The sequence below is a fragment of the Trachypithecus francoisi genome, unplaced genomic scaffold (genome assembly GCF_009764315.1).
Source record: "Trachypithecus francoisi isolate TF-2019V2 unplaced genomic scaffold, Tfra_2.0 Lachesis_group20, whole genome shotgun sequence".
Taxonomy (NCBI): Eukaryota; Metazoa; Chordata; class Mammalia; order Primates; family Cercopithecidae; genus Trachypithecus; species Trachypithecus francoisi.
Window position 1 is genome coordinate 14,438,744 of NW_022681466.1, and position 25,536 is coordinate 14,464,279.

General features: G+C 50.3%; 2 protein-coding genes and 2 pseudogenes across 13 annotated transcripts in view; 2 read left to right on the forward strand and 2 right to left on the reverse strand.

Annotated features, from left to right (window-relative positions):
- TBCD (tubulin folding cofactor D) overlaps nt 1–10,918 on the forward strand; it is a 186,260-nt gene extending 175,342 nt beyond the window's left edge. Inside the window, exons 34-39 of one of the 2 annotated variants that reach the window (XM_033181724.1) lie at nt 1,352–1,429; nt 5,887–5,976; nt 6,630–6,717; nt 7,641–7,750; nt 9,625–9,709; nt 10,658–10,918. In XM_033181724.1, coding sequence (XP_033037615.1) covers nt 1,352–1,429; nt 5,887–5,976; nt 6,630–6,717; nt 7,641–7,750; nt 9,625–9,709; nt 10,658–10,672 — 466 coding nt within the window. In that variant the 3' untranslated portion in view covers nt 10,673–10,918. The other variant, XM_033181725.1, reaches the window with a different exon arrangement.
- On the forward strand, nt 9,718–10,359 carry LOC117066402 (annotated as a pseudogene).
- Nucleotides 10,355–25,536, reverse strand: part of B3GNTL1 (UDP-GlcNAc:betaGal beta-1,3-N-acetylglucosaminyltransferase like 1) — a 120,474-nt gene continuing 105,292 nt past the window's right edge. For 8 of the 10 annotated variants that reach the window (XM_033181734.1, XM_033181735.1, XM_033181731.1 and 5 more), the window contains 2 exons: nt 15,272–15,376; nt 10,360–12,293 (listed from right to left, as the gene is read on the reverse strand). In XM_033181734.1, the coding sequence (XP_033037625.1) occupies nt 15,296–15,376 (81 nt within the window). In that variant the 3' untranslated portion in view covers nt 10,360–12,293; nt 15,272–15,295. Of the gene's footprint in view, nt 12,320–15,271; nt 15,377–25,536 lie in introns of all 10 variants that reach the window. The other 2 variants (XR_004430322.1, XM_033181729.1) reach the window with 2 other exon arrangements.
- On the reverse strand, nt 15,383–20,896 carry LOC117066401 (annotated as a pseudogene). The gene has a single exon (XR_004430323.1). The product of XR_004430323.1 is annotated as an uncharacterized LOC117066401 (transcript).

Consider the following 25,536-nt stretch of genomic DNA (forward strand, 5'->3'; position numbering starts at 1 on the left):
TTTTCTCGTTACGACTGTAATCAGCTGCACATAAAGGGGGCAGTTCAATCGATTTTGACAGGTGTCCACCCTTGAAATCGTCCCCATTCACGATGGAGGGCTCCAGCCCAAGGTTTCCTCCTGGCCCTTCGAGTCTGTGCGCCTGACCTGTGTCACCACAGCCTCAGCACGTGGCCCCCTGAGGCGTCTGGGCCGTGTGCCCGTCGCTCATTCCTCCTCGCTGACGAGTCGTGTCCATTGGTGGAGGCAGCACAGTGTGTGTGTCTGTGGGTGTTTTGGTTGTTTCTCCCTTGGGGCTATTGCTGGTAGAGCTGCGGGTAGTCAGTGTGTGCAAGCCTGTGGGTAGCTGTGCATAGCAGGGCCTCCCTCGCCGTGGGCTGCGGAGCCCAGCCCTCCTGTGTCCGTTGGCCTGTGCTAAAGCTCTCCTGAGGCTCCTGTTGCCCAGAGGGAACCTCCCCAGGCTCCTTTTCTGTGGGGCAACTACCGAGGTGCCGCAGGCTGGCTCACACGGAGGCGAATGTCTAGCTTTGGAAAGCTGCTGGAGGCTTTCCGGAGCACCCACGTGTCATGCCTTCCTGCTGCTGCTGCTGTCTGAGGTCGCGCTCTCTGGCGCCTTGCTGCTTTATATCCTCTTTGGAGAAGCATCTTCATTTTTTTCTCTTCTCCTTCCTGGACTGTTGTGGTCTGATCCTCCCTCGTCACACATGTGACTTGAGGATGTTTTCTCCCTGCCTGTCCCTTCACACACCGAGCGGGGCCTTACACTTTCCTCATGCCCCAGCATCTCCCCTTGTCCTCTGAGGCACAGATTTTTCTGGTGTGTCTGAGACAAGCTTGCCTATTCCGTGGTCACCAAGATTTTCTGTTTTGTCCTAGAAGTTTTATAGTTTTGGGTTGTGTATTTAGACCTGGGGTGTGTCTTGAGTGAGGTTTCGTGCGTGGTGTAGCGTTGGCACAGGACCTTGACACCCAGCAGTGCTCACCCCAATTGCTGGGAGGGCTCCCTCTCCACTGTGTTGCCGTTGCAGCTTTGTAAGAAACTGTGGGTTTACTTTGGAGCCTTCTGTGCCCGACATGTTTGCTTCACTTTGCACCAGGGCTGTGCTGTTTCCATCCCTTCCGCTTTACCATCATCTTCGAAGTTCAGTGTCAGCCTCCAGCCTTGTTCCTTCCTGCCAGTTGTTTTATCTTTTCCTGAAGATTTGTGTTTCCACATACATTATAAAGCGGCTTTTTGGTTTCCACAGTGGTGCCAGGGTTTCCACTGGGATCGTACTGACTCTCAGCCAGTCAGGGGGACGGGCGTCCTTGTTGCTGGTGTCCAGGGTCTCACAGCTCCTTCTCCTCTCAGGGTGTCCCTGCCGCTGCTGAAGACTCTGGACCACGTGCTCACCCACGGCTGCTTCGACATCTTCACCACGGAGGAGGAGTGAGGCTCTGCTTTTCATGACTTCCTTTCTGATTAAGCCTAAGTAGCTCACGTATGAAAGAAAAAGTAATCAGACACAGAGATCAGAATTCCAGGAAATGATCTTCCAGTGTGTTCAGGGTCAGTTATGATGACTGTAAATACCGTCCTAACAACTGACCCTCAAAATAACACGGAATAATGAGTTACGTAATGACAGATTATGACTGTAAGTGCAGTCAACCCCATGTGGGGCTGAGGCGGGGTCCCCGCACTGTACGGGGATGAGACTCGCAGGGGACAGGGCAGAGGCTGGTGACCCGGCAAGGACTTGCACAGGAGATGGGAGCTCCTTGCTTCTGCGCCCTGTGGACGTCCCTGGCCGGCCTCGGCTGAGTTGTCGGCCCTGAGTGGTCACCTCGTTGTTGCCATGTTTTCTTGCTTCATTGAATTTTACCGTGTTGGGCCAGTGTTTGTTTATTTATTTATTTTTGAGACAGGGTCTAGCTCTGTTGCCCAGGCTGGAGTGCAGTGGCAGAATCACAGCTCACTGCAGCCTCTACCTCAGCCTCCCAAGGCTCTGGGACTACAGGCATGTGCTGTAGTCTGATGTACGGCTGATGTTTGTGTTTGTAGTAGAGATGGGGTTCACTGTGTTTCCCAGGCTGGTCTTGCTGCCTTGGCCTCCTAAAGTGCTGGGATTACAGGTGTGAGCCACTGCCCCTGACCTGGATATATTTGTATCTGGGGTGCATTGGGTCATCTGGAGACAGTGTGGTCTTTTTTGGGGGGCACTGCTTTTTGTTTGTTTGAGATGGAGTCTTGCTCTGTTGCCCAGGCTGGAGTGTAGTGGCTCGATTTCAGCTCACAACGACCTCCTTCCAGGTTCAAGCAGTTCTCTTCCAGCCTCTGAGTAGCTGAGATTACAGGTGTGCACCACCACACCTGGCTAATTTTTTGTATTTTTAGTAGAGACAGGGTTTCACCATATTGGTCAGGCTGGTTTCAAACTCCTGACCTCAAGTGACCTGCCCACCTCGGCCTCCCAAAGTGCTGGGATTACAGGCATGAACCACTGCGCCCGGCTTGGGCGCTGTTCTTAAGCTGTCAGGTGGACCCAGAGCCGCTCTGGTCTCCGGGTTTTTCTGCCTCTTTAAGGTCTCTGCTCCCTGGCGCTTCCCTTCCCACTGCTGCTGGGGCAGTGCCAGGGCTTCTGGTCATCTTTTGGGTGGGCAGCGTCCCCAGCCTTGGGCAGCGTCCTCGTACTCAGGCACTGGCTGACCCAGGCCCAGATGAGTCCTCAAGGGCCCCCAGGAAGTCCCATCTGGTGCTGAGAACCTGAACGAGCTCTGCAGACTTGGGGTTCCCCGCTTCTCACCATGGGCTTCCCGCTGGAGCCTGCCACCTGCTGGACTTGGCTCTGTCTTAACCTTCGGGTGGGAGGCGGATCTGGTCTCTGTTGCTCCATCTTTGCTGGATGCTGCACATGTGTTTTAATCTGACAGCATCACAGGGTTTCCCCTTTTAGTTTGTTCATGGGCATCACTGACCTTACACCTGCTGTTGGAACAACCTCCATGTTCACAGGTGCACCCAGCTCGGTTGTGGTGTATTATCCTTTAATATAATGCTAAATATTCCATTAAAAAAAATTTTTTTGAGACAGTTTTGCTGTTATCGCCCAGGCTGGAGTGAATTGGTGCGATCTCAGCTCACCACAACCTCCACCTCCTGGGTTCAAGTGATTCTCCTGTCTCAGCCTCCCTAGCAGCTGGGATTACAGGCATGCGCTGCCATGCCCAGGTAATTTTGTATTTTTAGTAGAGATGGGGTTACACCACGTTGGTCAGGCTGGTCTCGAACTCCCGACCTGAGGTGATCTGCCTGCCTCTGCCTCCCAAAGTGCTGGGATCATAGGCGTGAGCCACTGTGCTTGGCCTAAAATATTAACATATATTTTTCTGGCTTAAAAATTTCAAAATAAGGCTGGGCGCTGTGGCTCACGCCTGTAATCCCAGCACTTCGAGAGGCCAAGGTGGGTGGATCACTTGAGCTCAGGAGTTTGGGAGCAGCCTGGCCAACATGGTGGAACCCCATCTGTACAAAAAATACAAAAACATTAGCCGGGTGTGGTGGTGCCTGTATTCCCAATTACTTGGGAGGCTGAGGTGGGAGGATGGCTTGGGCCTGGGAGGTGAAGTTTGCAGTGAGCTGAGATTGAGCCACTGCACTCCAGCCTGGGCAACACAGCCAGACTCTTGTTTCCAAAAAAAAAAAAGAAATTTTTTTTTCCCCAAAATAGGATGGTAGAGAAAATACCTCCTGCCATGTCCTTTTATGAATACAGCTCTTTGTGTTTCTCTCTACAGTTTTGTCAGTTTTGGCTTTTCAGATTTTGAAGCGTGTTTGTGGGCTAAATCTTGCCCTTGTCACCCACTTCATTTCTAGGATGCTTTTTGCTTCACTCATTCTTTGTCTTGCTTCGCTTGACTTTGAACTGTATACTTTTTTCCATTCTTTTACTTTCAGTATCTTCATATATTTATGTTTTTGTACATCTCTCATAGGACAGTATAGTTTTGTAAAAATTCAGCCTGTAGCTTTTACCTGTGTCCTTCATGACCTTTATAATCCCCTTGGTTCTCAGTCTGCCACTCACAGGGCTTTTCCCTGTGCTGCGTTCCCAGTGCCCCCTCCCTGCCCCCATCTGTGCTTTTTGTTGGATTAGTAGAATTGCTTTTGTCATTCCATTATTTTCATATATTTGTTTGGGACATTTTACTCTTTTTTCTGTTAACACTTACCCTGGAAATTAGAAATGACACCACATATTCTTAGCGAAGTCCGGTTTTCAACATTTTGTCCTTATTGGGCAACAGCAAGGATATTAGAACATGTTGGTTCTGCGTGCTTCCGTCTGGAGTTATATGCTACTATTGTTGGATATTTTGTCTTGGATGTACAGTTTCCTGTTCATTGTGGTATTGTGTAATGTGCGTTATTTTGAATTTTCCACGTTTTTACTGCTTTGTCTCTCATCACTTACTGATTTTGGGACCCGCCCCCCTCCCCCTGCATCGAGGTTCACATTCCCTCTCCCCAGAGCACACTCCCTTGGATTTCCTCCAGTGGGGTCTGCTGCTGGTGAGGCTTTCCCATTTTATGTGCAGATTATTTTCAGAGGGTATATAGAATTCAGGCGGCTGTTTTGTTTCAGCACATGAAAAATATTTTCCCACTTCCTCCTGGCTTCTGTTGTTGCTTTTGAGTGTCACCTCAGGCAGCCTGTGCTCCCTGGGAACGGCCTGGGGTTTTCCCACCTCCTGCCCAGGTTTGCTCCTTCCCTGGGATTCTGTCACCATCACGCTCATGCGTTTCCCTCGTCACCTCCTCTGCAGTTTTCACACGTCTTTTCCCTCTCTGCTTCGTTACCTTTGGCCCGCCTGCCAGCTGCTGATTCTCTCTGAAGATGTCTCTAAACGACTTTGAACTGTGATTTGTGGAATTATTTGGGAGTTTTGCGTCTTTTCAGGTGCAGGTTTTTTGTCTCGTGTGTTTCCACATCTGCTTGTCGCGCTTTCTGCTTGGCCGTTCCCTGCAGCCCTTCCTTCCGTGCCCGGCGTCCATCCTCTTGAACACTCTTCTCCTGCCTGTTTGGCTGGGTGTGTCTGAGCTGCAGCCCGAGCGGGTTTCTTTGTCTTCTTACTTGTCTGCTGTTGTGTACTCTCTGGACGTTGCGTTTGAGGGGTTCCACTTCAGAGCAAGCCAAGGCCTGGGCTAAGCCTGCGTTTTGGCAGGCAGGACCTTAGTTTGCCTTTTCTGGGCACCTGAGGGAGGGTAGCAGCAGCCTGGGGTCTCCTTGACCTACGGTGAGCAGTGAGGGTTTCCTGGCCTGTGGGGTGGCCGGAACTTGGCTGACTGAGAGGAAGGTGCGTGTCTTCTCCCTCTCCTCCCTGGAGTGGCCTTCTGGGTGCCCTCTCAGAGCTGCTCATCAGGGCTGTGTCTTGGTGAGCACCAAGCCACAACCCTTGTCCCTGCTGCCACTGAAGGCTCAAAACAACACCGCACAGCCTTGTGTGTCCTCTGTGCGTCAGCAAATTCCCCCGGCTCTGCAGCAGCCCAGGCCAGGCAGCCTCTGGAGAGGGCGGTGGAGGAGCACGGGCATCCTGGCCGCCACTGTGTTGGGGATGGACCCTGGGGCCTGGGAAGGGAGGTGGGGGCCCCATGGGGGCTGCTGCACCACAGGTGAGAGAGAGCAGAGGCCGGCCAGGTGGTGGCACAGCAGCTGGGGACCAGGCTGGCCTGTGGAGGTACTGGGATGGGGACCAGTGGACTTGCTGGCAGAGGGGCCCACAGGGCTGCAGGCTTCTTGGACTGAGCCACTGGGAGGACGGAGTTGACCTTCTTTGAGACAGAAGAAGTGGTGTCCCGGGGCTGCCTGTGAAAGCTCATCTCTAAAGAGTGTGTTGTTCTTCCAGCCACCCCTTTGCTGTGAAGTTGCTTGCGCTTTGTAAGAAAGAAATCAAGAATTCCAAAGACGTCCAGAAACTGCTGTCAGCCATCCTCGTGTGAGTTTCAAGTGCTACTGGCCTTAGATGCAACGCCAGGGCGCAGCCTCCCTTGGCTGAGGGCAGGAGTCCGCGGCTCCAGGCGGGAGAGGAGCAGTTAGTGTTATCCCTCAAGCTAAGATTGTGCGTTCCAGTGTCCAAAGCAGTTGCAGTGGGAGGCTGGAGGCAGCCCAGGTGCTGGTGCTGGGATAAGCGAGCTCCGCCCCTGCTGCCCTCACGCTCTGCTCTGGGGGGAGGGGAGGCCCCACAAAGGAGGTATGTGGCCAGGGGCTGCCTCCCCAGTTCTGTGTGCCCAGGGGTTCTGCGTGCCTTGCTCTGCGGCGCTCAGGTGGACACTGGGCAGGTGCGCCAGCCAGCGATAGGCAGCTTGGCTGCTCTGTGGCTCTTTGAGGCGGGGGTCCTCGTGGCAGGGCGAGCAGCCCTGCAGGAGATCCTCCGAGGCGTCCTCCCTTCCCCAGTATGACACTCACGTGTGTATAGGCACAGTGCAGATGTGCACACAGACACACCTCTGGCTCAGGGCTCCAGGTCCGCACTCTGCTTGCGGATCTGCTCTCCCTAGGTCCCTGTGTGGGTCTTGGGGTTGGGGGTTTCCTGGGGTCGGCCTGCGTGGGGGCGGTGCTCACCCGGAGCCGGCGTGCTGCTCTTGGCAGGTTCTGCGGGATGGTGCAGTTCCCCGGCAACGTGAGGAGGAGCGCCCTCCTGCAGCTGTGTCTGCTCCTCTGCCACCGCTTCCCGCTGGTGAGTGCCTCCCCCGTTCATGGGTGTTTGCGGTGTGGACTCAAGCCCCTTGGTGACAAAGAGGCCTTGGAAGGCACTATTGTGCTGGGGTGCTTTCCAGCCGAGCCCTCTCTGTAACACGCCTGGGTGATGGTGCATCCCAGGCACGCAGCCGTCAAGGGGCTCAGACGTCACTGTTCTGGCTTCAAGGATGGGGTGTCCGGCTGGCATTTCTATGGACACAAATCGAGGGGTGACCTGGCCGTGGGAACTGGCTCAGGAGCTTCTGGAAGGATCCAGGCTGAAGTGGTTCAAGCACACCTGGGGCAGTGCCCTTCATCCCCAGCACTCCCCGGCTGTTAGACTTCTAGGATTTCTTTTCTCCTGGCTGCAAAAAAAAACTCAGATGATCCAAAGGTGACATTTTCCTAAAAGGCAAAAGTAACTTTCACGTTATACAGCGGTTCTCCAAGCGGGGTGCTGGACCCTCAGCCTCAGCACCTCTGGGGCTTCAGCATGCAGGTTCCTGGGCCCTGTCCTGCTGACCCAGCACCTTCAGGGGTGGGCCTGGGGCTCTGACCACCAGCTCAGTGAGATGTGATGGCCAGGGCACCGCTAGCAAAGAGAGCAGGTGGGATTGCTTCCCTGATGGAAAAAAGCAGGCGAGATTGCTTCTCTGGAGAGGGAGCACGTTGGTTAATAGAGCATTTAAACAGGAACCATGTGATCTTCACTGCTGGGAGCCTGCAGCTGTGTGTCTGTGGAGGGAGGAGGTGGTTAATGGGCGTGGAAGGCGCCTCCTGCTGTGGCAGGGATGGGATGCAGGGTCAGAGCCCTCCTCCTGACGCCTTCCACTGACGGGGCTCCCTGACCTGGCTCCTGTCGTCTCTTCGGGGTGGGGCAGTGGTGCTTCCCTCCGCCAATGCACTGCGTCCCTATCCCAGATCCGGAAGACCACGGCCAGCCAGGTGTACGAGACATTGCTCACCTACAGTGACGTCGTGGGCGCGGATGTGCTGGACGAGGTGGTGACTGTGCTCAGCGACACTGCGTGGTGAGTCCCCCTGCCCTCTCCCCCACCACGCCCACTCGCCTCTCCCAAAACCCTCTGATAGGAGGAGGAAAGAGGGCTCCCCGGCCTCGACAGCCTCTGCTTGGATTTTACGAGGCAGCAGTGGTGCTGTCGCTGAAACCTCAACCACCCTGTCCCTGTCGGGTGTCAGAAACACAGCAAAGCCATCCATCCCACCAGGGGGACGGCCACCTGTGCCACCACAAGGCTGTGTCTGGTGGCCCATGGAGCCGAGGGCACTGAAGGCCTGGCAGGTACTGCTGCCCCAGGCAACCCCCAGGGGGGGCCTCTTGGGCCTCTCTTCAGTTTTCTTGGAATGGGCCGCCTGAGCACCTGTAGGAAATCAAGAGGCACAGGCGGAAACAAGAAAAGCTCTCCCCACGCCTCTGCTCTGATGTCAACCCCTTCCCCAGGGCTGGGAGACCCTCAGGAGGCCACAGCGCGACTCTCCACGTTTACTGTGGCAGACAGTTTCTTTACAATGTGGGCTGGTTTCTTTACCGTGGGTGGATTAGAATGGCAGTTTTGAAAGATGTGTCTGTTGAGTTGAGGGGGTAGGAGGGTCTGACTGAGAGAGCAGAGTGGGGAAAGTGCAGGCTTAGGTGTCCTGGGCCAACCGGTGTGGTCCTGGGAGCAGCAGTGATGGTGCCTTACACATGTGGGCATGTACACCCATGCTGGCTCACACACATGCTCACTTGCACACTCACCTATAAAAGGGGAGCAGTCTCGTCACCCCGTGTTGGAGATCAGGACTGAAGCACCCAGAGGCTGTGTGAGCGTCCCCATGGCGCACCCGGGGTGGTGGAGTCCCAGGTGCTGCTGAGTCCCAGTCGGCTGCTCTGTTTAGAGCGCCGACTGTGAGGGCCTCCGTGCTGATCTCGGTGCGTTGCTACAGGTCTGTGGGGTCCGTGCCACCTGTTGAAGCCAGCAAGGACGTAGGTGACGTTCCCTAGGTGTCTCCTTGGAACAGTGACCTTCCATCAGGGCTGGGTTCCCATAGAACTCAGGTGCCGGGCAGCTGCTGTGGCCTCGGAGGACAGAGGTGGCCTCTCCAGGGCTTCCCCGAGGTTTTCTGGTTTGGGGAGGAGTGAGTGTCTCTGTTCCTAAACATGTGGTCCCAGGAGAGGAACCAGGAGCAGCTGGGCTGTCTTCTCAACATCCATTGAGAGATTGGCCGTCTTAACTACTGCTCTGGAGACACGTCTTTAAAATGATGTTTTTGGAACACCAAGGTGCATTCTGGATCAGATTCTAAAATGGCTTCAGGACAGTGAAGAAGCCAGGCGTCCCGAGCGGGCTGAGGCCTCCTCCAGCAAGGCTGGGCCGGGGCAGCCTCCTTTCCTCACGTCAGGGAGGGAGGAACTAGCAGGGTGGGCCTGGGGGCTTCTCCTATAGTTTAATCCCCTTTCTGTTAAAAAAAAAATCCTGAGAATTTAAAGAGAATCTTTTAAATTACAAATGAAACACGTGCCCCGGACATCTCCACAGCATTGGCAGTGCTAGAATTTTTATTTGGCATCAACAGCTGAGTTAAAACTTCGAAAATCCTTGTCAGCCCTTCCTTGGCCTCACTTGGTCTGTCCTCCTGCAGCCCCTGCACTGGGCGTGGGCATGGTCCTCCCCGAGGGGCGACCCTTGTTGGGAAGGAGCCGTCCTGCGATTCTGGAAAGGGCTCAGGCTTGAGGCCCTGTTGGAGAACGGGCTCCTGTGGCGTCTCTTCTGCCCTCAGCCACAGATATCTGGGGTGAGATCTCCTTTCCCCGATTGCCGCCACGGAAGCTGACGTGGGGCCTCTGCACACCTGAGGTTCTAAGGTGGGCACTTGAGAGATTCATGGCTCCCTCTCCTCACAGGGACGCGGAGCTTGCAGTCGTGAGAGAGCAGCGCAACCGTCTGTGTGACCTCCTGGGTGTGCCCAGGCCCCAGCTGGTGCCCCAGGTAACGCTGTCACCTACACAGCATGAGGCGCCTGTGCTTCCCTGAGCCCTCGAATGTTCTGGGGCCAGCGGCTGTGCTCAGCTTCTGCCAGTGCGTCCACACGGTCCATTCCCTCGTCTCATGTCAGGACCCCTGGGATTACGAGACCAGCAAGGCTGCCTTCTCTGGCCACTGGCCACACCTGTGGGCCCCTGTGGCATCTAGGCCACTTGCTCTGGGGCATGTTGGGGGGCTGGGGAGTGGGTGGGGTTGGCATCAGCTTGATCCAGGCTCCTCATGCCTGACCCTGGGGTCTGTTTGCACTCCCAAGTGCCAAGAGTGCCTCCCTACCCTCATCTGCCTTCCACAAGTGGGGCCAGGGCTGGGTGAGAGGCCCCCAGAAGCTGCCTTGTGCACCTCGCCAGCCCGTCACTCTTCTTCTAAAGTAACAAAGACAAGTGCCTCAATTCTCGCGGGGGCCGGGGCCCAGGGTTGCTGTCCTGTCTGGTTACCCGGGTCAGCTCCTTCCTCTCAGCCTCCTTTCATACGGCAGGAGGGGAGAACCACTTCCAGATCCATGGGGGCAGTGGGGACGGGCTGAGCGTCAGGACACAGCCTCCCCGTTTCTGTGTGTGTAAAGGCTGAAGTCAACAGCAGACTTTGGAGTTAACTGTGCTTTTTACATTTTTATTAGGAAAAATTTCAAACGTGTGAATGCAGGTTAAGAGCAGTGCAGTGAACCTCCCTTCCCGCTCCCCAGATGGGGTGCCATTCCGAGGACATGTCAGTCATGAGCGCCTGTCAGCCACACAGCTCAGGCTCCCGCGTGTGGGGAAACGGCACAAATACAGTTTCCTGCAGGAACCCAGCGTCAGTCCCCACACAGGGCCCAGCGGGGCGAGGGTCCTCTGGCTGGGAATGGTGTGTGATGGGGCTGACCAGCCTGAGCTTGTCTTGTCTCTTCTGCAGCCTCATGCCTGCTGAAGCCAGTCCTGGAGCCTGTACCTCACCCCTGCCTGGTGGGGATGTCTTGTCTTGTTCCTGAGGGAGGCCGGTGTGGAAAGCCGGGCACGGCGGTGCCTCCAGCTGTTGAAGGGTAGCGCTGGCCCTCGGAGGCTGGCACCAGCGGACAGCTTTTCCTCTCTGCACCTGCACTCTAATGACCTGGGGTGGATGCCTCTGCCTTCACTTAAACACAAATGTGCTTCCTATAAAATCATGTACCAAGAAGTTCCTGCCTTTTGTCTCTGAGCCTGATGCATGTAGGGTGATGGAGAGGCTCACTGCCCAGGGGTCAGCCAGAGGGGGTTGGGTTCCACTCCTCCTGCTTGGAGACCAGGCCCCCTTCTCGCCTGGTGCTGTCCCTGCTGTGGGAGACGTCTGGCCACAGGTGGTGGTCTGCCCAGTCTTGGAGAGAGATGAATGTTAAATCAGCGGTTCAAATGCCAGAGAACTGACAAGCCCTGGTGGCAGAGGCATGGTCTAGAGTGCTGCGCAGACGCTGTTTCTGGGACCATCTGCCTGGTGGGGATGCTGTCCTCCCACCTGTGCACACGTGAGCATCGTGAATGTGATCCCCCGGCAGTGCAGGGGTCACTGATTGATGGGTGTGCAGACCAGCAGCTTCACAAATGTCTGCTGCAAGGGGAATTGTCAGAGTCCAATGTGTGCCTCTACAATAATACGGGAAATACAATTCTGAAATGATTACACTGTCTTAGGAGAGCTTGGGCAGAGTCTACACTTGGGTTTTTAAGCACAGGGCAGGAGGCTACCTTTGTCTCCGTGTCTGAGCTCATGCTGATCCATCCCAAAGCTGATGAGGGGAATGTGTATGAAAATTTCACGGTGGTAGCAACTCACACCCATCTACCTGGGACCTGTGCTGTGCTCACAGGGCTTGAGGTGCAGAACCACTGCCAGCAGCACCAAAGCAGCCTCAGGGGTGGCCACTCGGAGGCCCAAGGGCTTGGGTGAGCAGCCCTTTCCCTGGGTGAAGAGCCCAGGGGTGCCGTGTGCATGGTGTAGATTGGGGTGGCTCCCCGGCCTGCGCTCTCAGGTGGGGATGGGGTCTGGACACTGGAACTTGGGCAGGCCCAGAACTGGGAGCTGCCGCCTGTATCTGTGAGGCAAGGCTCAGTCGTCGTTCTCACTTGTGAGGTCACCAGGACCACAAAGGCCAGGACTGTGACAGTTCATGCTGTCTGTTTAGCAGACAGCTCTTCACGGAATGTGTGTGGTGACCTGGCCACACAGGAGTGTGGGGTTAACACACTACCATTCTTGTGCTTGACCTGGTGACCAATAGTCTTTATCCCTTAAAAGAGCCTTGTGTTACATTTTTACGAGATTTAAACATTTTATTCCAACCTGTGTAATTGGGGTCTCCTCCTCCTCGAACTGACCCCTCGATTGGCTGGGGTCATGTGGTGAGGGTCCTGGGTGACCAGGCCCAGCCTTGGCCACATGAGTCCACACGGTGGAGAAGGTTCAGCTCCTGTGGTCAGCACACACGAGACTCTGTGGTTGCGCCTGCTGGGTGTGGAACTGGGGTGCACCGTTGCCATGCCGGCAGCTTATGAAGCTCCTGCTGGCCTGGGATGCACTGAGGATGGAGGCAACAAGTGGCTTCTGAGAAAAACATGAATTGTTCTTAGTGCAATTAAAAGAAGATTCCAGAGAAATGGCATTTTAAGACATGGAGGCAGGTCGATTCCCCACCCAGGCCCATCAGTGACAGTATGTGGCAAAGCAGTTCTTTCAATGTCGGTCTAACTTGGCAACCTAAGGAAAGTGGATCGCTCCACTGGCTACTGCCACTTTCCTACTGGATCCCATCCATCACTGGAGCACTTGTGCTCACCAGGTAACTGAGGGCCTGGAGAGCCCTCTTTCATTCAGCAGCCGTTTCTGGAGCCCACCAGGGTCCAGGTGATGGAGTTTGGCGAGGAACCCCTTGCTCACATGAGAGCTGGGGCAGACAATAGCAAATGAACAAGCAAGCACCATCAAGGCAGGCAATACTGAGCACTACGAGGAAAGATAAAGTGGGCAATGCAACGATGTGTTGGGTGTTGACCCCTAGAAGAGGTGTTCAGAAAACTGCTCTGAAGGGGCAGCATTTGGGCAGAAGTCCAAACAAACTGCCCAATGGCAGAAAAGAGAATGCTTGTGGTCCCAGAAGTGGAGTAAGCTTTGTGAGTTTAGAGAGCAGCAAGAAGCCAGTATCCCTGGAATCAGGGAGCTGGTGCAGGATTTGTGCACCCACAAACACATTCTAGGCACAAACCAGAAACCCTCCATGTGAAAGCAGAGACCTTGGAGATCCTGAGGGTTTCTGCTGAGCCCTGGAGTCCAGTCGTGCTGTTTTGATAGCAGAATGGATGAGAGGAGGTAAGGCCCAGGGCCAGATCGAATAGGAGACCCCTATATAGAGCGGGGACCCTAAATAAATCTTTCTCAAAGGAACAGCGCAAGACTCTCAATCTCCCCTGAAGTGGCCTGAATTAATAGTAACTGTATGATCCCCAAAACTCCTAAAGGGGAAAATTCGATTGACTTGGCCTTGACCAGTGGTATTCCCAGACAAGGGGCAGAAGATGCAAATATAGGGTGCAGCACACCAACATGGCGCAGGTATACATATGTAACAAACCTGCACGTTATGCACATGTACCCCAGAACTTAAAGTATAATAATAATAAATGATAAAAAAAGATGCAAATGTAAAACCTCTCTGGAAGAATGTAGGCTATGAGTACATTTTTGAAAAGGGCTAGAAATTATCAAGAAGAGATTTGAAAAAAAGAGAGCCCCTAAAAATGTAAGAAGTGAAATTAAAAGCTCAATGGATAGCTTAGACACCGCTGAAGAGAGAGTTAGAAAACTGGAAGATCTGAAAAAATTATCTGGAGAACTGGAAAATACGAAAGCAACATCAAGAGACATTGAAGAATGTCTAACGTTTGGGTAATTGGGGACTTGGAACAAAATGAAATGATGCAGATACTCCATACTGACATGCAACAGTCCCCAGATACAGAAGCCTAACAGTCTCACACATTTAGACTTGCCACAGTGAAACTGCAGAACTGTAAGGAGGACAGAGTGATGTAAATGACTACCAGTTTCCCAGCAGCAGCCCTGGAGTTGAGGAAGGAGTAGACCAAGATCTTCATTATGCTGAGAGAAAATAGCTGTTAAGTTGCTTGAATCGTGTCCATAGCATAGCATTAAAGAAGAGAACAAAATTAAGTCATTTAGGTAAAAATATGCTGTTCTAACGCATGTTTGGTTTTTTAATCTTGGCTTAATATTTGGGGTTATTTGTTGTGAGAGCTGTCCTGTGTATTGCAGGTTATTCAGCAACATCCCAGATGGCAGTAGCCATCCTCCTACCCAGCTGTGACAAAAGGAAAAAAAACATGTCTCCAGAGATTGCCAAATATCTTCTGGGCATGAATTCATCCCTTGCTGAGAACCACTGCTTTAGTGGATAAACTTTAGGCAGGAGGGAAATGATCACAGTTGGATAGTTGGAGGAATGTGGAGCAAGGAAATCACAGTTGGATAGTTGGAGGAATGTGGAGCAAGGAAAGCAATAAACTGTGACCATACAAACAGAAAGATGGCTGATATGTGGATTTTTTTAAAGCATATAGAATTGCTTAAAATGGACAACAGCAGCATATAAATCAGCAGCAGAGTTGGTGGCTGAATTTAGAGCATCTTAAGTCTTTATGTTCTCCTGGAACAGAGTGCAGATAATTCAGTTATCAGCTTGGCTAAGTGCATGTTGAAGTTTTTAGAGTCACGAACAGTTAATATATGGTGAAGATAACTTCTGTACTACTAGTAGGAGAGAAATGGCACAAGAATAAAAAATACACTATCAAAATTGCAAGAATGGCAAGAGGAAAAGGCAGAACAAGCTGCAAAAACAAACAAACAAAAAAAACAAAAAACACACAAGAAATAAATATTTAGGGCACAATAAATGTAAATGGATTAAAACCCCTACGTTAATGACAACGTTCTCCAGTTAAAGGAAGGCAAATTATTAGGAATAGGTATATACTATATGATTAAAGGCTCAGTGCCACAGGAAGATGATAGAACTTTCCTACATTTGTAACCCAGTCTCAGAAGATGTTAAAGCAAACATTGAAGAAGAAATTGATCATCTACTACCACAGTGTATTTTATTGAATTGATAACCTTTCAATAAAGTGTCACAAGGCACGGTTGAAGAAAAGCTCGACCCAATGGACAGTTACAGAACCCAAGTGTGTGTGTGTGTACACACAAATTTTAAAAAGATGTTTTTAAGAACATCTCTTTAAAAGAAATAATGAAAGTTATATATAATGAAAGATAAAATAATCACAACAGATAGAATTCACCTAAAGTGGTGCTTAAGTGATTCTGAAGTCTTGAATTATACATTAGAGAAGGTGGGAAATTAATGAGCTGAACATAAGCAGAAGACTAACTGTAAAGAAAATTAGAATAAGAGCAGAATGTAGAGGAAATTAAGCATAATAAAGGCACAAACTCAGATGGTGCTTCGGTGAAAAGACCCACCTGGGAGCAGCTGCCCTGGGTCCGTCAGCTGAAGTGAAGGAAGTCCTGGCCCTCCTGCAAGTGCAGCGACCTCAGGTTGTCCTCAAAGGCGCCCCCTGTGAGGTCCTGTCGGGAGCAGCAGATACAGCTCAGTTCCATCTCTCCTGGCTCCAGGAGGCCAGTGGGGAGCTTCCTCCAGGGCCAGGGGTTGGGGGTGGCCTGTGTCTACCTGTCAAGTGGTCTCCTATGAACTTCTGCCCCTCTGCTAATAGCGGAGAGGCTGGAAGGAGGCAAGGGCCAGAGAGGACAGCAGCCGGCACTGCTTGTACCACAGGCCTTGGTGGTCACCAGAGGGGAGGCCCCTGCCTTCTGGCCTTGCCTCTCTGCAGAAGGTGGCTGACTCTCCCTGGGGGCACTCGGAATGGAATGAGACTAACAGGCAATGCCTGTGCTGTTCGACCAGGGCAGACCCACCTTCCCTCCACACAACCACCCCTCTGCAGAGGCCAAGAGTGGGAGGAGGCCCCTCAGACAGAAACTACATCTCAGGACCATCAACAGCTGGCCCTGTCTGATCCCCTCTGGCCTCTCTCATCCCCACCCCTGCAGTGGAGTGAGGGCCGTGACCCCACGTCCCTGGATGCTTTATCTCGTCCTGTGTGCCGACTTTGGCCAGGTCGCCTACTCTCCTGTATGAGGCCACAGCAGGCGTCCAGAAATGCCTTTCAGACATTCCCGGCACCCCAGTACCTCCTGAGGAAGTTCCTGAAGACACACCCGGCAGAGTGGTGGACCCAAGTTTCTGGCCTCTGGCAGGACACAGGAGGGACTGTGCACTCCCGTCACCGTCCTCAGTCCTTGGGCCCAGCAGGAGGAATCGGAGCCTGGCCGTGCCCCCCACCACGTCAGAATCCATTACACAACCTACCACTGTTGTCACTCAAATGATGCTGTCACTTGAATGAAAGCCATCCTGCCTGGAAAACATTTCCACACGCTCTGCCGCTACCTGTCCTTCCTCCCTTGTCTCTCTTCTCTAGGGTTTGCAAAGGAAACACACCTGAGTTCAGGGACCAGGCCAGCCCAGTGCTGACACCGTCTTAAACAAGACTGTTGAAAGCAAATGCTTCTGTAAAGCAACAGGTTCCACTAGAAGAATGAAAAAGCAAACCACAAAACGGAGGAAGGCATTTGTTGGACATTAAACCAACAAAGGTGAGCAGCCAGAGGCACAGAGGACTCCTACAGGTCAGGAGAGGCGCAGCGTGCAGTAGGCCGGTGGGGAACCCTGATGAGAAACACTGCCAGAGAGGAAAGAGCTCCAGCATCCAGCGGACACGGGGTTGATGCTCAGACTCACACCTGAAACCACCATGAGAACACATTCCCCAAACTGCCGGTGACCAAGTGCCCAGCCCAGTGCGAGGGAGCTGTGCAGCCAGGCCCTCTGGCTCCAGGTGTGCAGCCTCTTGGTGGGTATCATCCAGAGAAGCTGAGGACGCAGCCACACCCACGACCTGCCTTCCACTCCCAGGATTAGACCCGAAGCAGGGACTCTCACGCAGGAGGACACAGTGTCCTTGCAAGAGCAAACTGGGAACCACTGCCCACAGGCCTGGGTCCTGGCGTGGCCTCTGGGTGGGGTGGCGTTTGCACATGGGACGGGGATAAAGTCCACACCACACACAGCGGATATGCACACACCCCAAACACGTGGAGCGAACACCAGATGCCGGAACACAGATACTGGATTCTGCTCACGTAAACTACAAAAACAGGGTAAATTAGACTATGGTTCAGGGATGTGTTCACACACACGCTGTGAGGGTTGGCCCTGCCAGGTGCCAAAGGCATGTTCACAACCAACATAGAAAGATGGCATTGCATTCCTGGAAAAGCAGGATATAAACGATGTTGGGACAATCAGGTATCCAAATGGAAAGAAAAATTTGCATCTGTAATCTCTTTACCAAAAGAAATTCCAGTTGTATCAAAGATGTAATTAAAAAGTAGAAATCCCAGAAGCAAAATTGGACAATGTTGTTTTTTGAATTTCACAACCAAGAGTCATTGTCTCAGAATGAATCAGACTCCATAAATGAAAGTCACTTAATTTGATGATATCACAATGGCATAAATATAAAAATGTCAAATGGCAGAAAAATTCGCAGCACGTCAGAGAGTTTTCCTTATGAAAATACTGACCAATAGAAAAATGGGCTAATGAATAATTTACTAAAAGGGAAATAAAGCAGTTCATAAATATGTGAGAAGATGCTTTCCCTCCCTGTAAGGGCACGAGGCAGGTGCTCATCGCTGGTGGGGGTGGGTTGGCACAGCCGCTGCAGGTGGTGAACAGCAAGATTGGGGCTGAATGTGTGTGCTCTTTGACTAGAAATTTTTAGAATTTATTTCACATAGAGCCACTTGAGTGAAATTATGTATATATACAAATACTAGAGCAGCATGTTAAACACTGAATGATTAAAAATGGCCAAAATGTATGTCAGTAAGTAACCGTATCACAAATGCAGGAAACATCCGTATAATCGAAGAGCGGGTGTTTTAGTGAGGAACGTGAACCTTGAGTTTCTCTTTACTATTCCAGCTAACAGTGGAGGAAGGCACAACAACAGCGCCACAGAGGTGCCCTGAGACCCCCGAGGTGCTCCTGCCAAACGGAATCACAGGGGAGCCTGATGTGGCCTCGGTCTGACCACCTCTCAATAGGACGGAGCAGAACACGCAAAACCACAGGGCCCCGGTCAGCAGAGTGCAGGATGCACAAGCCCCTTCTTTAGCTGAACTAAGAAAAGAGCGTTGGCGTCGGGGAGACAGAAAGGTCATGTCGTAAAGGTCACACGGACACTGCCGGATTCCAGCAAGCAAACTTAAAACATGAAGCAATTTATAAGGCAATTAGGAAGATCTGAACATTGACTGGATATTTGGAATTCTGTGGCGGAATGGTGGTTTTATGGTCTTTTGAACGTTTTTATCTCTTTGAGATACATCAGGGAAACAATAATGGATGAAACTAGGCTAGAATGAGTGTCACAACACCAGCATGGCGGTCTGGAGGTGTGGAGGACACAAAAGGTGGGCACGCTGGCTCCAGGGATGGTATGTGGGGCTGGTTTCCCGTCACTTTGCTAATACGGCTCAAATAAGCTGGAAATACCCCTGAATAGAAAAGTCACAGCAGCAGTAGAGCCCAGGGGCTCCAGGGGCTCCACACGGAATAACCTCCAATCTACATTATGCGAAAAGAGCAAGACATGGAACAAGCATGTGCTGTGAGGCCACACTGCCAGCTGCCCCTGGAAGAACACGCAAGACAGGTGACCGCGGGGGCTCTGGGCCCTCCAAGGACATGGCGTGTGCAGGACAAGGAGGAACCTCCTTTCCCACGCTAAGCTCACTCCCTGGGAAGGGTTTTCACCAAGTGCCTTGGGGTTCATATGAGCGCCCCAAGGTAGCAGTGACACCACAGGTCACCACAACACATACAATAACAGTTTGACGTATTGCGAGAATTACCATGAGGAGACATGCAGTGGGCGTGCTGCTGGAAGAGCGGCACTGATGGGGTTGGAGGGGGTCCCTGAGAAGTAGATCCTGAAAAGCCTGTTTCTGAAACACTAAACCAGATATTTGTAGAATTTGCATTTTATAACTGCTCCTCAGAGCCTCCCACTCACTCATCTCAATGTCCCTGGTAAGTTGGACAATGGTTATTCAAAGTTTTTCATTTACTTTGCTCAGATCCATCAGAGCAGTCACTGCCTGTGGCGGCTACAGCCTTAGAAAATGCCTTTCTTCAGTAAGACGTGAGAGTTGGAATGACTCCTGGACCCACGGGCTGCAGCACGGATGCTGTGTCAGCACGAACACACAAACCCCTTGTACACTGGCCTCAGAGCTCTTGGGTGACCAGGCGCACCGTCGATGAGCTGTCGTATTTTGAAAGGAATCTCCTGTTCTGAGGGCCTAACAGTGGGCTTCCAGTATTCCATAAACCATGCTGTGCACAGATGTGCTCCCACGTGGGCCTTACCATTCCATTTCTAGAGCCACGGGCAGAGCAGAGTTAGCCTCATTCTGAAGAATCCTAGGATTCTCAGAATGGTGAGCACTGCCTTCAACTTAACCCATTTATGGCTGAGGTTGCAATTTTTTAAATTTTTGCAGACCCTGACAGTGACCTTAAGCAGAACATAAACTCCCACATGCTTAGCATTGCAATAATGGAACACTAGGCATAAATGGGTTTTAAAGTCACAGCAGCATTAGCCTCTAATAAGAGTCAGACTGTCTTTTGAAGCTCTGAAGCCAGGCATTGACTTCTCCCTACCTATGAAAGTCGTGCACGGTGTCTTCTTCCAGTTCAAGGTTGCTTCCTCTACACTGAAGGTCTATGGTTGAGTGCAGCCACCTCCATTGTGACTTTAGCAGGATATTCTGGAGAGCCTGCTGCCTCACCTCACACTCCTGTTACAGAGACGGCTTCTTTCCTTAAACCTTGTGGACCAACCTCTGCTAGCTTCAAACTTTTGTTCACAGCTTCCTCACATCATTCATTCAGCCTTCACAGAATTGAAGAGAGTCAGGACCTCGCTCTGTATTAGGCGTTGGCTTAAGGGAATGTTGTGGCTGGTTTGATCTGTCAGACCACTAACACTTTCTCCCTATCTGCAAAAGGCTGTTTTGCTATCATTTGTGTGTTCACTGGAGGACCACTTTTAATTTCCTTAAATAACTTTTCCTTTGCATTCACAACTTGGCTAACTGTTAGGCTGAAAGCTGGGCCTTTCCTGCCAGTCTTGGCTTTCAATGTGCCTTCCTCACTAAGCTTAAACATTTCTAGCTTTTGATTTAAAGTGAGAGACTTGCAACTCTTCCTTTCACTTGAACACTTAGAGGCCACTGTGGGGTTATTAGTTGACCTAATTTCAATGTTGTGCCTCAGGGAATAGGGAGGCCTGAAGAGTGGTGGGGTGGGGGCTGGGGAGCGGGGAGGGACAGCCAACCAGCAGAGCCGTCAGAACATTCACATTTATCAATCAAGTTCACCGCTTCATATGGGCTCCCAGAGATAGTTGTGACACTACAGGTCACCATAACACATACAATAACAGTTTGAGGTATTGCGAGAATTACCACAAGGAGACGTGGAGTGGGCGTGCTGCTGGAAGAGTGGCACTGACAGGGTTGCTCTAGTGGGGCTGCCACACGCCTGTAATTTATAAAACGCACAATGAAGTGCAATAAAATGAGATGCGCCAGTAATTGCCGAAGAGCTGTGCCCATGAGGCTCTGTTCACGTTCTGCTGCCTGGACTTGCATTAGTTGTGTGACAACTCACCACAGGCCGGGCAGTACAGACCAACACATGCTGGCCTCACGGCTTCTGCAGGGCGGGAACCGTGACCCGCCCTGGTGTGGCGTGCTTCCAGCTCTCACAGGTGCCTGTGTCTGTGTGTTCCCCACAACCTCCCAACAGTACCGCTCGAGACCTGGCTCACTCTGTCAACCACTCACCCTTTGGTTATTTATCAAGAAAATGCAAAGCAAAAAAAAAACAGGGGTTGCAATCCTAGTCTCTGATAAGACAGACTTTAATGAAGATCAAAAAAGACAAACAAGGGCATTACCTAATGCAACAAGAAGAGCTAACTATCCTAAATATACATGCAACCAATACAGGAGCACCCAGAGTCATAAAACAAGTCCTTAGAGACCTACAAAGAGATTTAGACTCCCACACAATAATAATGGGAGACTTTAACACCCCACTGTCAATATTAGATCAATGAGGCAGAAAATTAACAAGGATACTCAGGACTTGAACTCAGCTCTGGACCAAGCAGACCTAATAGACACCTACAGAACTCTCCACCCTAAATCAACAGAATATACATTCTTCTCAGCATCACATAGCACTTACTCTAAAATTGACCACATAATTGGAAGTGAAATACTCCTCAGCAAATGCAAAAGAATGGAAATCCTAATAGTCTTTCAGAACACAGTACAATCGAATTAGAGCTCAGGATTAAGAAACCCAAAACTGCACAACTACATGGAAACTGAACAACCTGCTCCTGAATGACTACTGGGTAAATACGAAATTAAGGCAGAAACAACGAAGTTCTTTGAAACCAATGAGAACAGACAATGTACCGGAATCCCTGGCACACAGCTAAAGCAGTGTTAAGAGAGAAATTTATAGCACTAAATGCCCACATCAGAAAGCAGGAAAGATCTAAAATCGACACCCTAACATCACAATTAAAAGAACTAGAGAAGCAAGAGCAAACAAATTCAAAAGCTAGCAAAAGACAAGCAAGATCAGAGCAGAACTGAAGGAGATAGAGACACAAAAAACCCTTCAAAAAAATCAATGACTCCAGGGGCTGGTTTTTTGAAAAGATTAACAAAATCGACTGCTAGCCAGGCAAAGAAAAGAAGAACCAAGTAGACACAATAAAAATCGATAAAGGGGCGATCACCACTGACCCCACAGAAATACAAACTACCATCAGAGAATACTACAAACATCTCTACGCAAATAAACTAGAAAATCTAGATGAAATGTATAAATTCAGGCCGGGCGCTGTGGCTCAAGCCTCTAACCCCAGCACTTTGGGAGGCCGAGACGGGTGGATCACGAGGTCAGGAGATCGAGACCATCCTGGCTAACCCGGTGAAACCCCATCTCTACTAAAAAATAAAAAAATAAAAAACTAGCCGGGCGAGGTGGCGGGCGCCTGTAGTCCCAGCTACTCGGGAGGCTGAGGCAGGAGAATGGCGTAAATCCGGGAGGCGGAGCTGCGGAGCTTGCAGTGAGCTGAGATCCGGCCACTGCACTCCAGCCTGGGCGACAGAGCGAGACTCCGTCTCAAAAAAAAAAGAAATGGATAAATTCCTGGACACATACACCCTCCCAAGACTAAACCAGGAAGAAGTCGAATCCCTGAAAGGACCAATAACAAGTTCTGAAATTGAGGCAATAATTAATACCCTACCAACCAAGAAAAGCCCAGGACCAGATGGATTTACAGCTGAATTCTACCCGAGGTACAAAGAGGAGCTGGTACCATTCATTCTGAAACTTCCAAACAATAGAAAAAGAGGGAGTCCTCTGTAACTCATTTTATGAGGCCAGCATCATTCTGATTCCAAAACCTGGCAGAGACACAACAAGAAAAGAAAATTTCAGGCCAATATCCCTGATGAGCATTAATGTGAAAATCATCAATAAAACACTGGCAAACTGAATCCGGCAGCACATCAAAAAGCTTATCCACCATGATCAAGTCAGCTTCATCCCTGGGATGCAAGGCTGGTTCATCATATGCAAATCAATAAACGTAATCCAGCACATAAACAGAACCAAAGAAAAAGCCACATGAATATCTCAATAGATGCCAAAAAGGCCTTCAATAAAATTCAACACCTCTTAGTGCTAAAAATTCCCAATAAACTAGGTATTGATGGAACGTATCTCAAAATAATAGCTATTTATGACAAACCCATAGCCAGCATCATATGGGCAAAAGCTAGAAGCTTTCCCTTTGAAAACTGGCACAAGAAAAGGATGGCCTCTCTCACCACTCCTATTCAACATAGTATTGGAAGTTCCAGCCAGGGCAATCAGGCAAGAGAAAGAAATACAGAGTATTCAGATAGGAAGAGGGGAAGGCAAATTGTCTCTGTTTGCAGAAAACATGATTGTATATTTAGAAAACCCCATTGTCTCAGCCCAAACACTCCTTAAGCTGATAAGCAACTTCAACAAAGTCTCAGGATGCAAAACCAATGTGCAAAAATCACGAGCATTCCTATATACCAGTAATAGACAAGCAGAGAGCAAAATCATGAGTCAACTGTCACAATTGCTACAAAGAAAATAAAATACCCGCTGGGTGCGGTGGCTCACGCCTGTAATCCCAGCACTTTGGGAGGCCGAGGTGGGCGGATCACGAGGTCAGGAGATCAAGACCATCCTGGCGAACACGGTGAAACCCTGTCTCTACTGAAAATACAAAAAAAATTAGCCCGGCGTGGTGACAGGCGCCTGTAGTCCCAGCTTCTAGGGAGGCTGAAGCAGGAGAATGGCGTGAACCTGGGAGGCGGAACTTGCAGTGACTGGAGATCATGCCACAGCACTCCAGCCTGGGCAACAGAGCGAGACTCCATCTCAAAAAAAAAAAAAAAAAGAAAAAAAGAAAATACCTAAGAATACAACTTATAGGAGACGTGAAGAACCTCTTCAAGGAAAACTACAAACAGTGGTCAAGGAAATAGCTCAAGGAAATAGGACACAAACAAATGGGGAAAAAAAAATTCCACGCCTGTGGATAGGAAGAATCAATATCATAAAAATGGCCATAAAATAATTTATAGATTCAATCCCATTCCCATCAAGCTACCATTTCTGGTTCTTCACAGAAGCAGAAAAAACTACTTTAAATTTCATATGAAACCAAAAAAGGAGCCCATACAGCCAAGACAACCCTAGGCAAAAAGAACAAATTTGGAGGCATCACGCTACCTGACTTTAAACTATACTGCAAGTCTACAGTAACCAAAACAGCATGGTACGGGTACTGAGACAGACATATAGACCAATGGAACAGAACAGAGGCCTCAGAAATAACACCACACATCTACAACCATCTGATCTTTGACAAACCTGACAAAAACAAGCAATGGGGAAAGGATTCCCTATTTAATAAATGGTGCTGGGAAAACGGGCTAGCCATATGCAGAAAACAGAAACTAGACCCCTTCCTTACACCTTATGCAAAAATTAACTCAAGATGGATTAAAGACTTAAAGCTAAAACCTAAAACCATAAATACCCTACATGAAAACCTAGGCAATACCATTCAGGACATAGGCATGGGCAAAGACTTCATGACTAAAACAACAAAAGCAATTGCAACAAAAGCCAGAATTGACAAACGGGATCTAATTAAACCAAAGAGCTTCTGCTCAGCAACAGAAACTACCATCAGAGTGACAGGAATGGAACGAGAGACAGTTTTTGCAGTCTATCCATCTGACAAAGGTCTAATATACAGAATCTACAAGGAACTTCAATTTACAAGAAAAAAAACAACCTCATCCAAAAGTGGGCAAAGGACATGAACAGACACTTCTCAAAAGAAGACATGTGTTCAAGAAACATGAAAAAAAGCTCATCACTGTTCGTTAAGAGAAATGCAAATCAAAACCACAATGCGATATCACTGGTCGTTAGAGAAATGCAAATCAAAACCACAATGCAATATCACTGGTCGTTAGAGAAATGCAAATCAAAACCATGATGAGACACCATCTCACGCCAGTCAGAATGGCGATTTTTAAAAAATAAAGAACAGATGCTGGCGAGGCTGTGGAGAAGTAGGGACGCTTTTACACTGTTGGTGGGAATGTAAATTGGTTCAACCATTGTGGAAGACAATGTCGATTCCTCAAGGATCTAGAACCAGAAATGCCATTTGACCCAGCAATACCATTACTGGTACATACCCAAAAGAACACAAATCATTGTTATAAAGATACGTGCACGTGTATGTTTACTGCAGCACTATTCACAATAGCAAAGACATGGAATCAACCCAAACGCCCATCCATGATACACTGGATAAAGAAAATATGGCACATATACACCACAAAATACTATGCAGCCATAAAAAGGAATGAGTTCATGTCCTTTGCAGGGACATGGATGAAGCTGGAAACCATCATCCTCAGCAAACTAACACAGGAACAGAAAACCAAACACTGCATGTTCTTACTCGTAAGTGGGAACTGAACAATGAGAACACATGGGCACGGGGATATCACACGACGGGACCTGTTGGAGGGTGGGGGGCAAGGGGAGGGAGAGCATTAGGACAAACACCTAATGCAGGCAGGGCTTAAAACCTACATGGCAGGTTGACAGGTGCAGCAAACCACCATGGCACAATGTGGTAAACCTATGTAACAAACCTGCATGTTCAGCACATGTATCCCAGAACTTAAAAGTAAAATTTTTAAAAAACTACTCACCCCAGCCCCCTGCAGCCAACTGGACTCCCCACGCTTGGGGAAAAAGGCTGCATTTGGAGCCCGAGGTGCCTGTCACCTGCCCACCCCAGGCGAGGTCGTTCACACTCAGGGGCTTTGGACATCCCCGGTGCGGCCACCTCAGTCCACGGGAGCTGAAGGTCCTGACCTTGGCCCCTCAGACACGGCACCGTAGGGTCTCGTGCTTTGCAAGTTTCTAACAA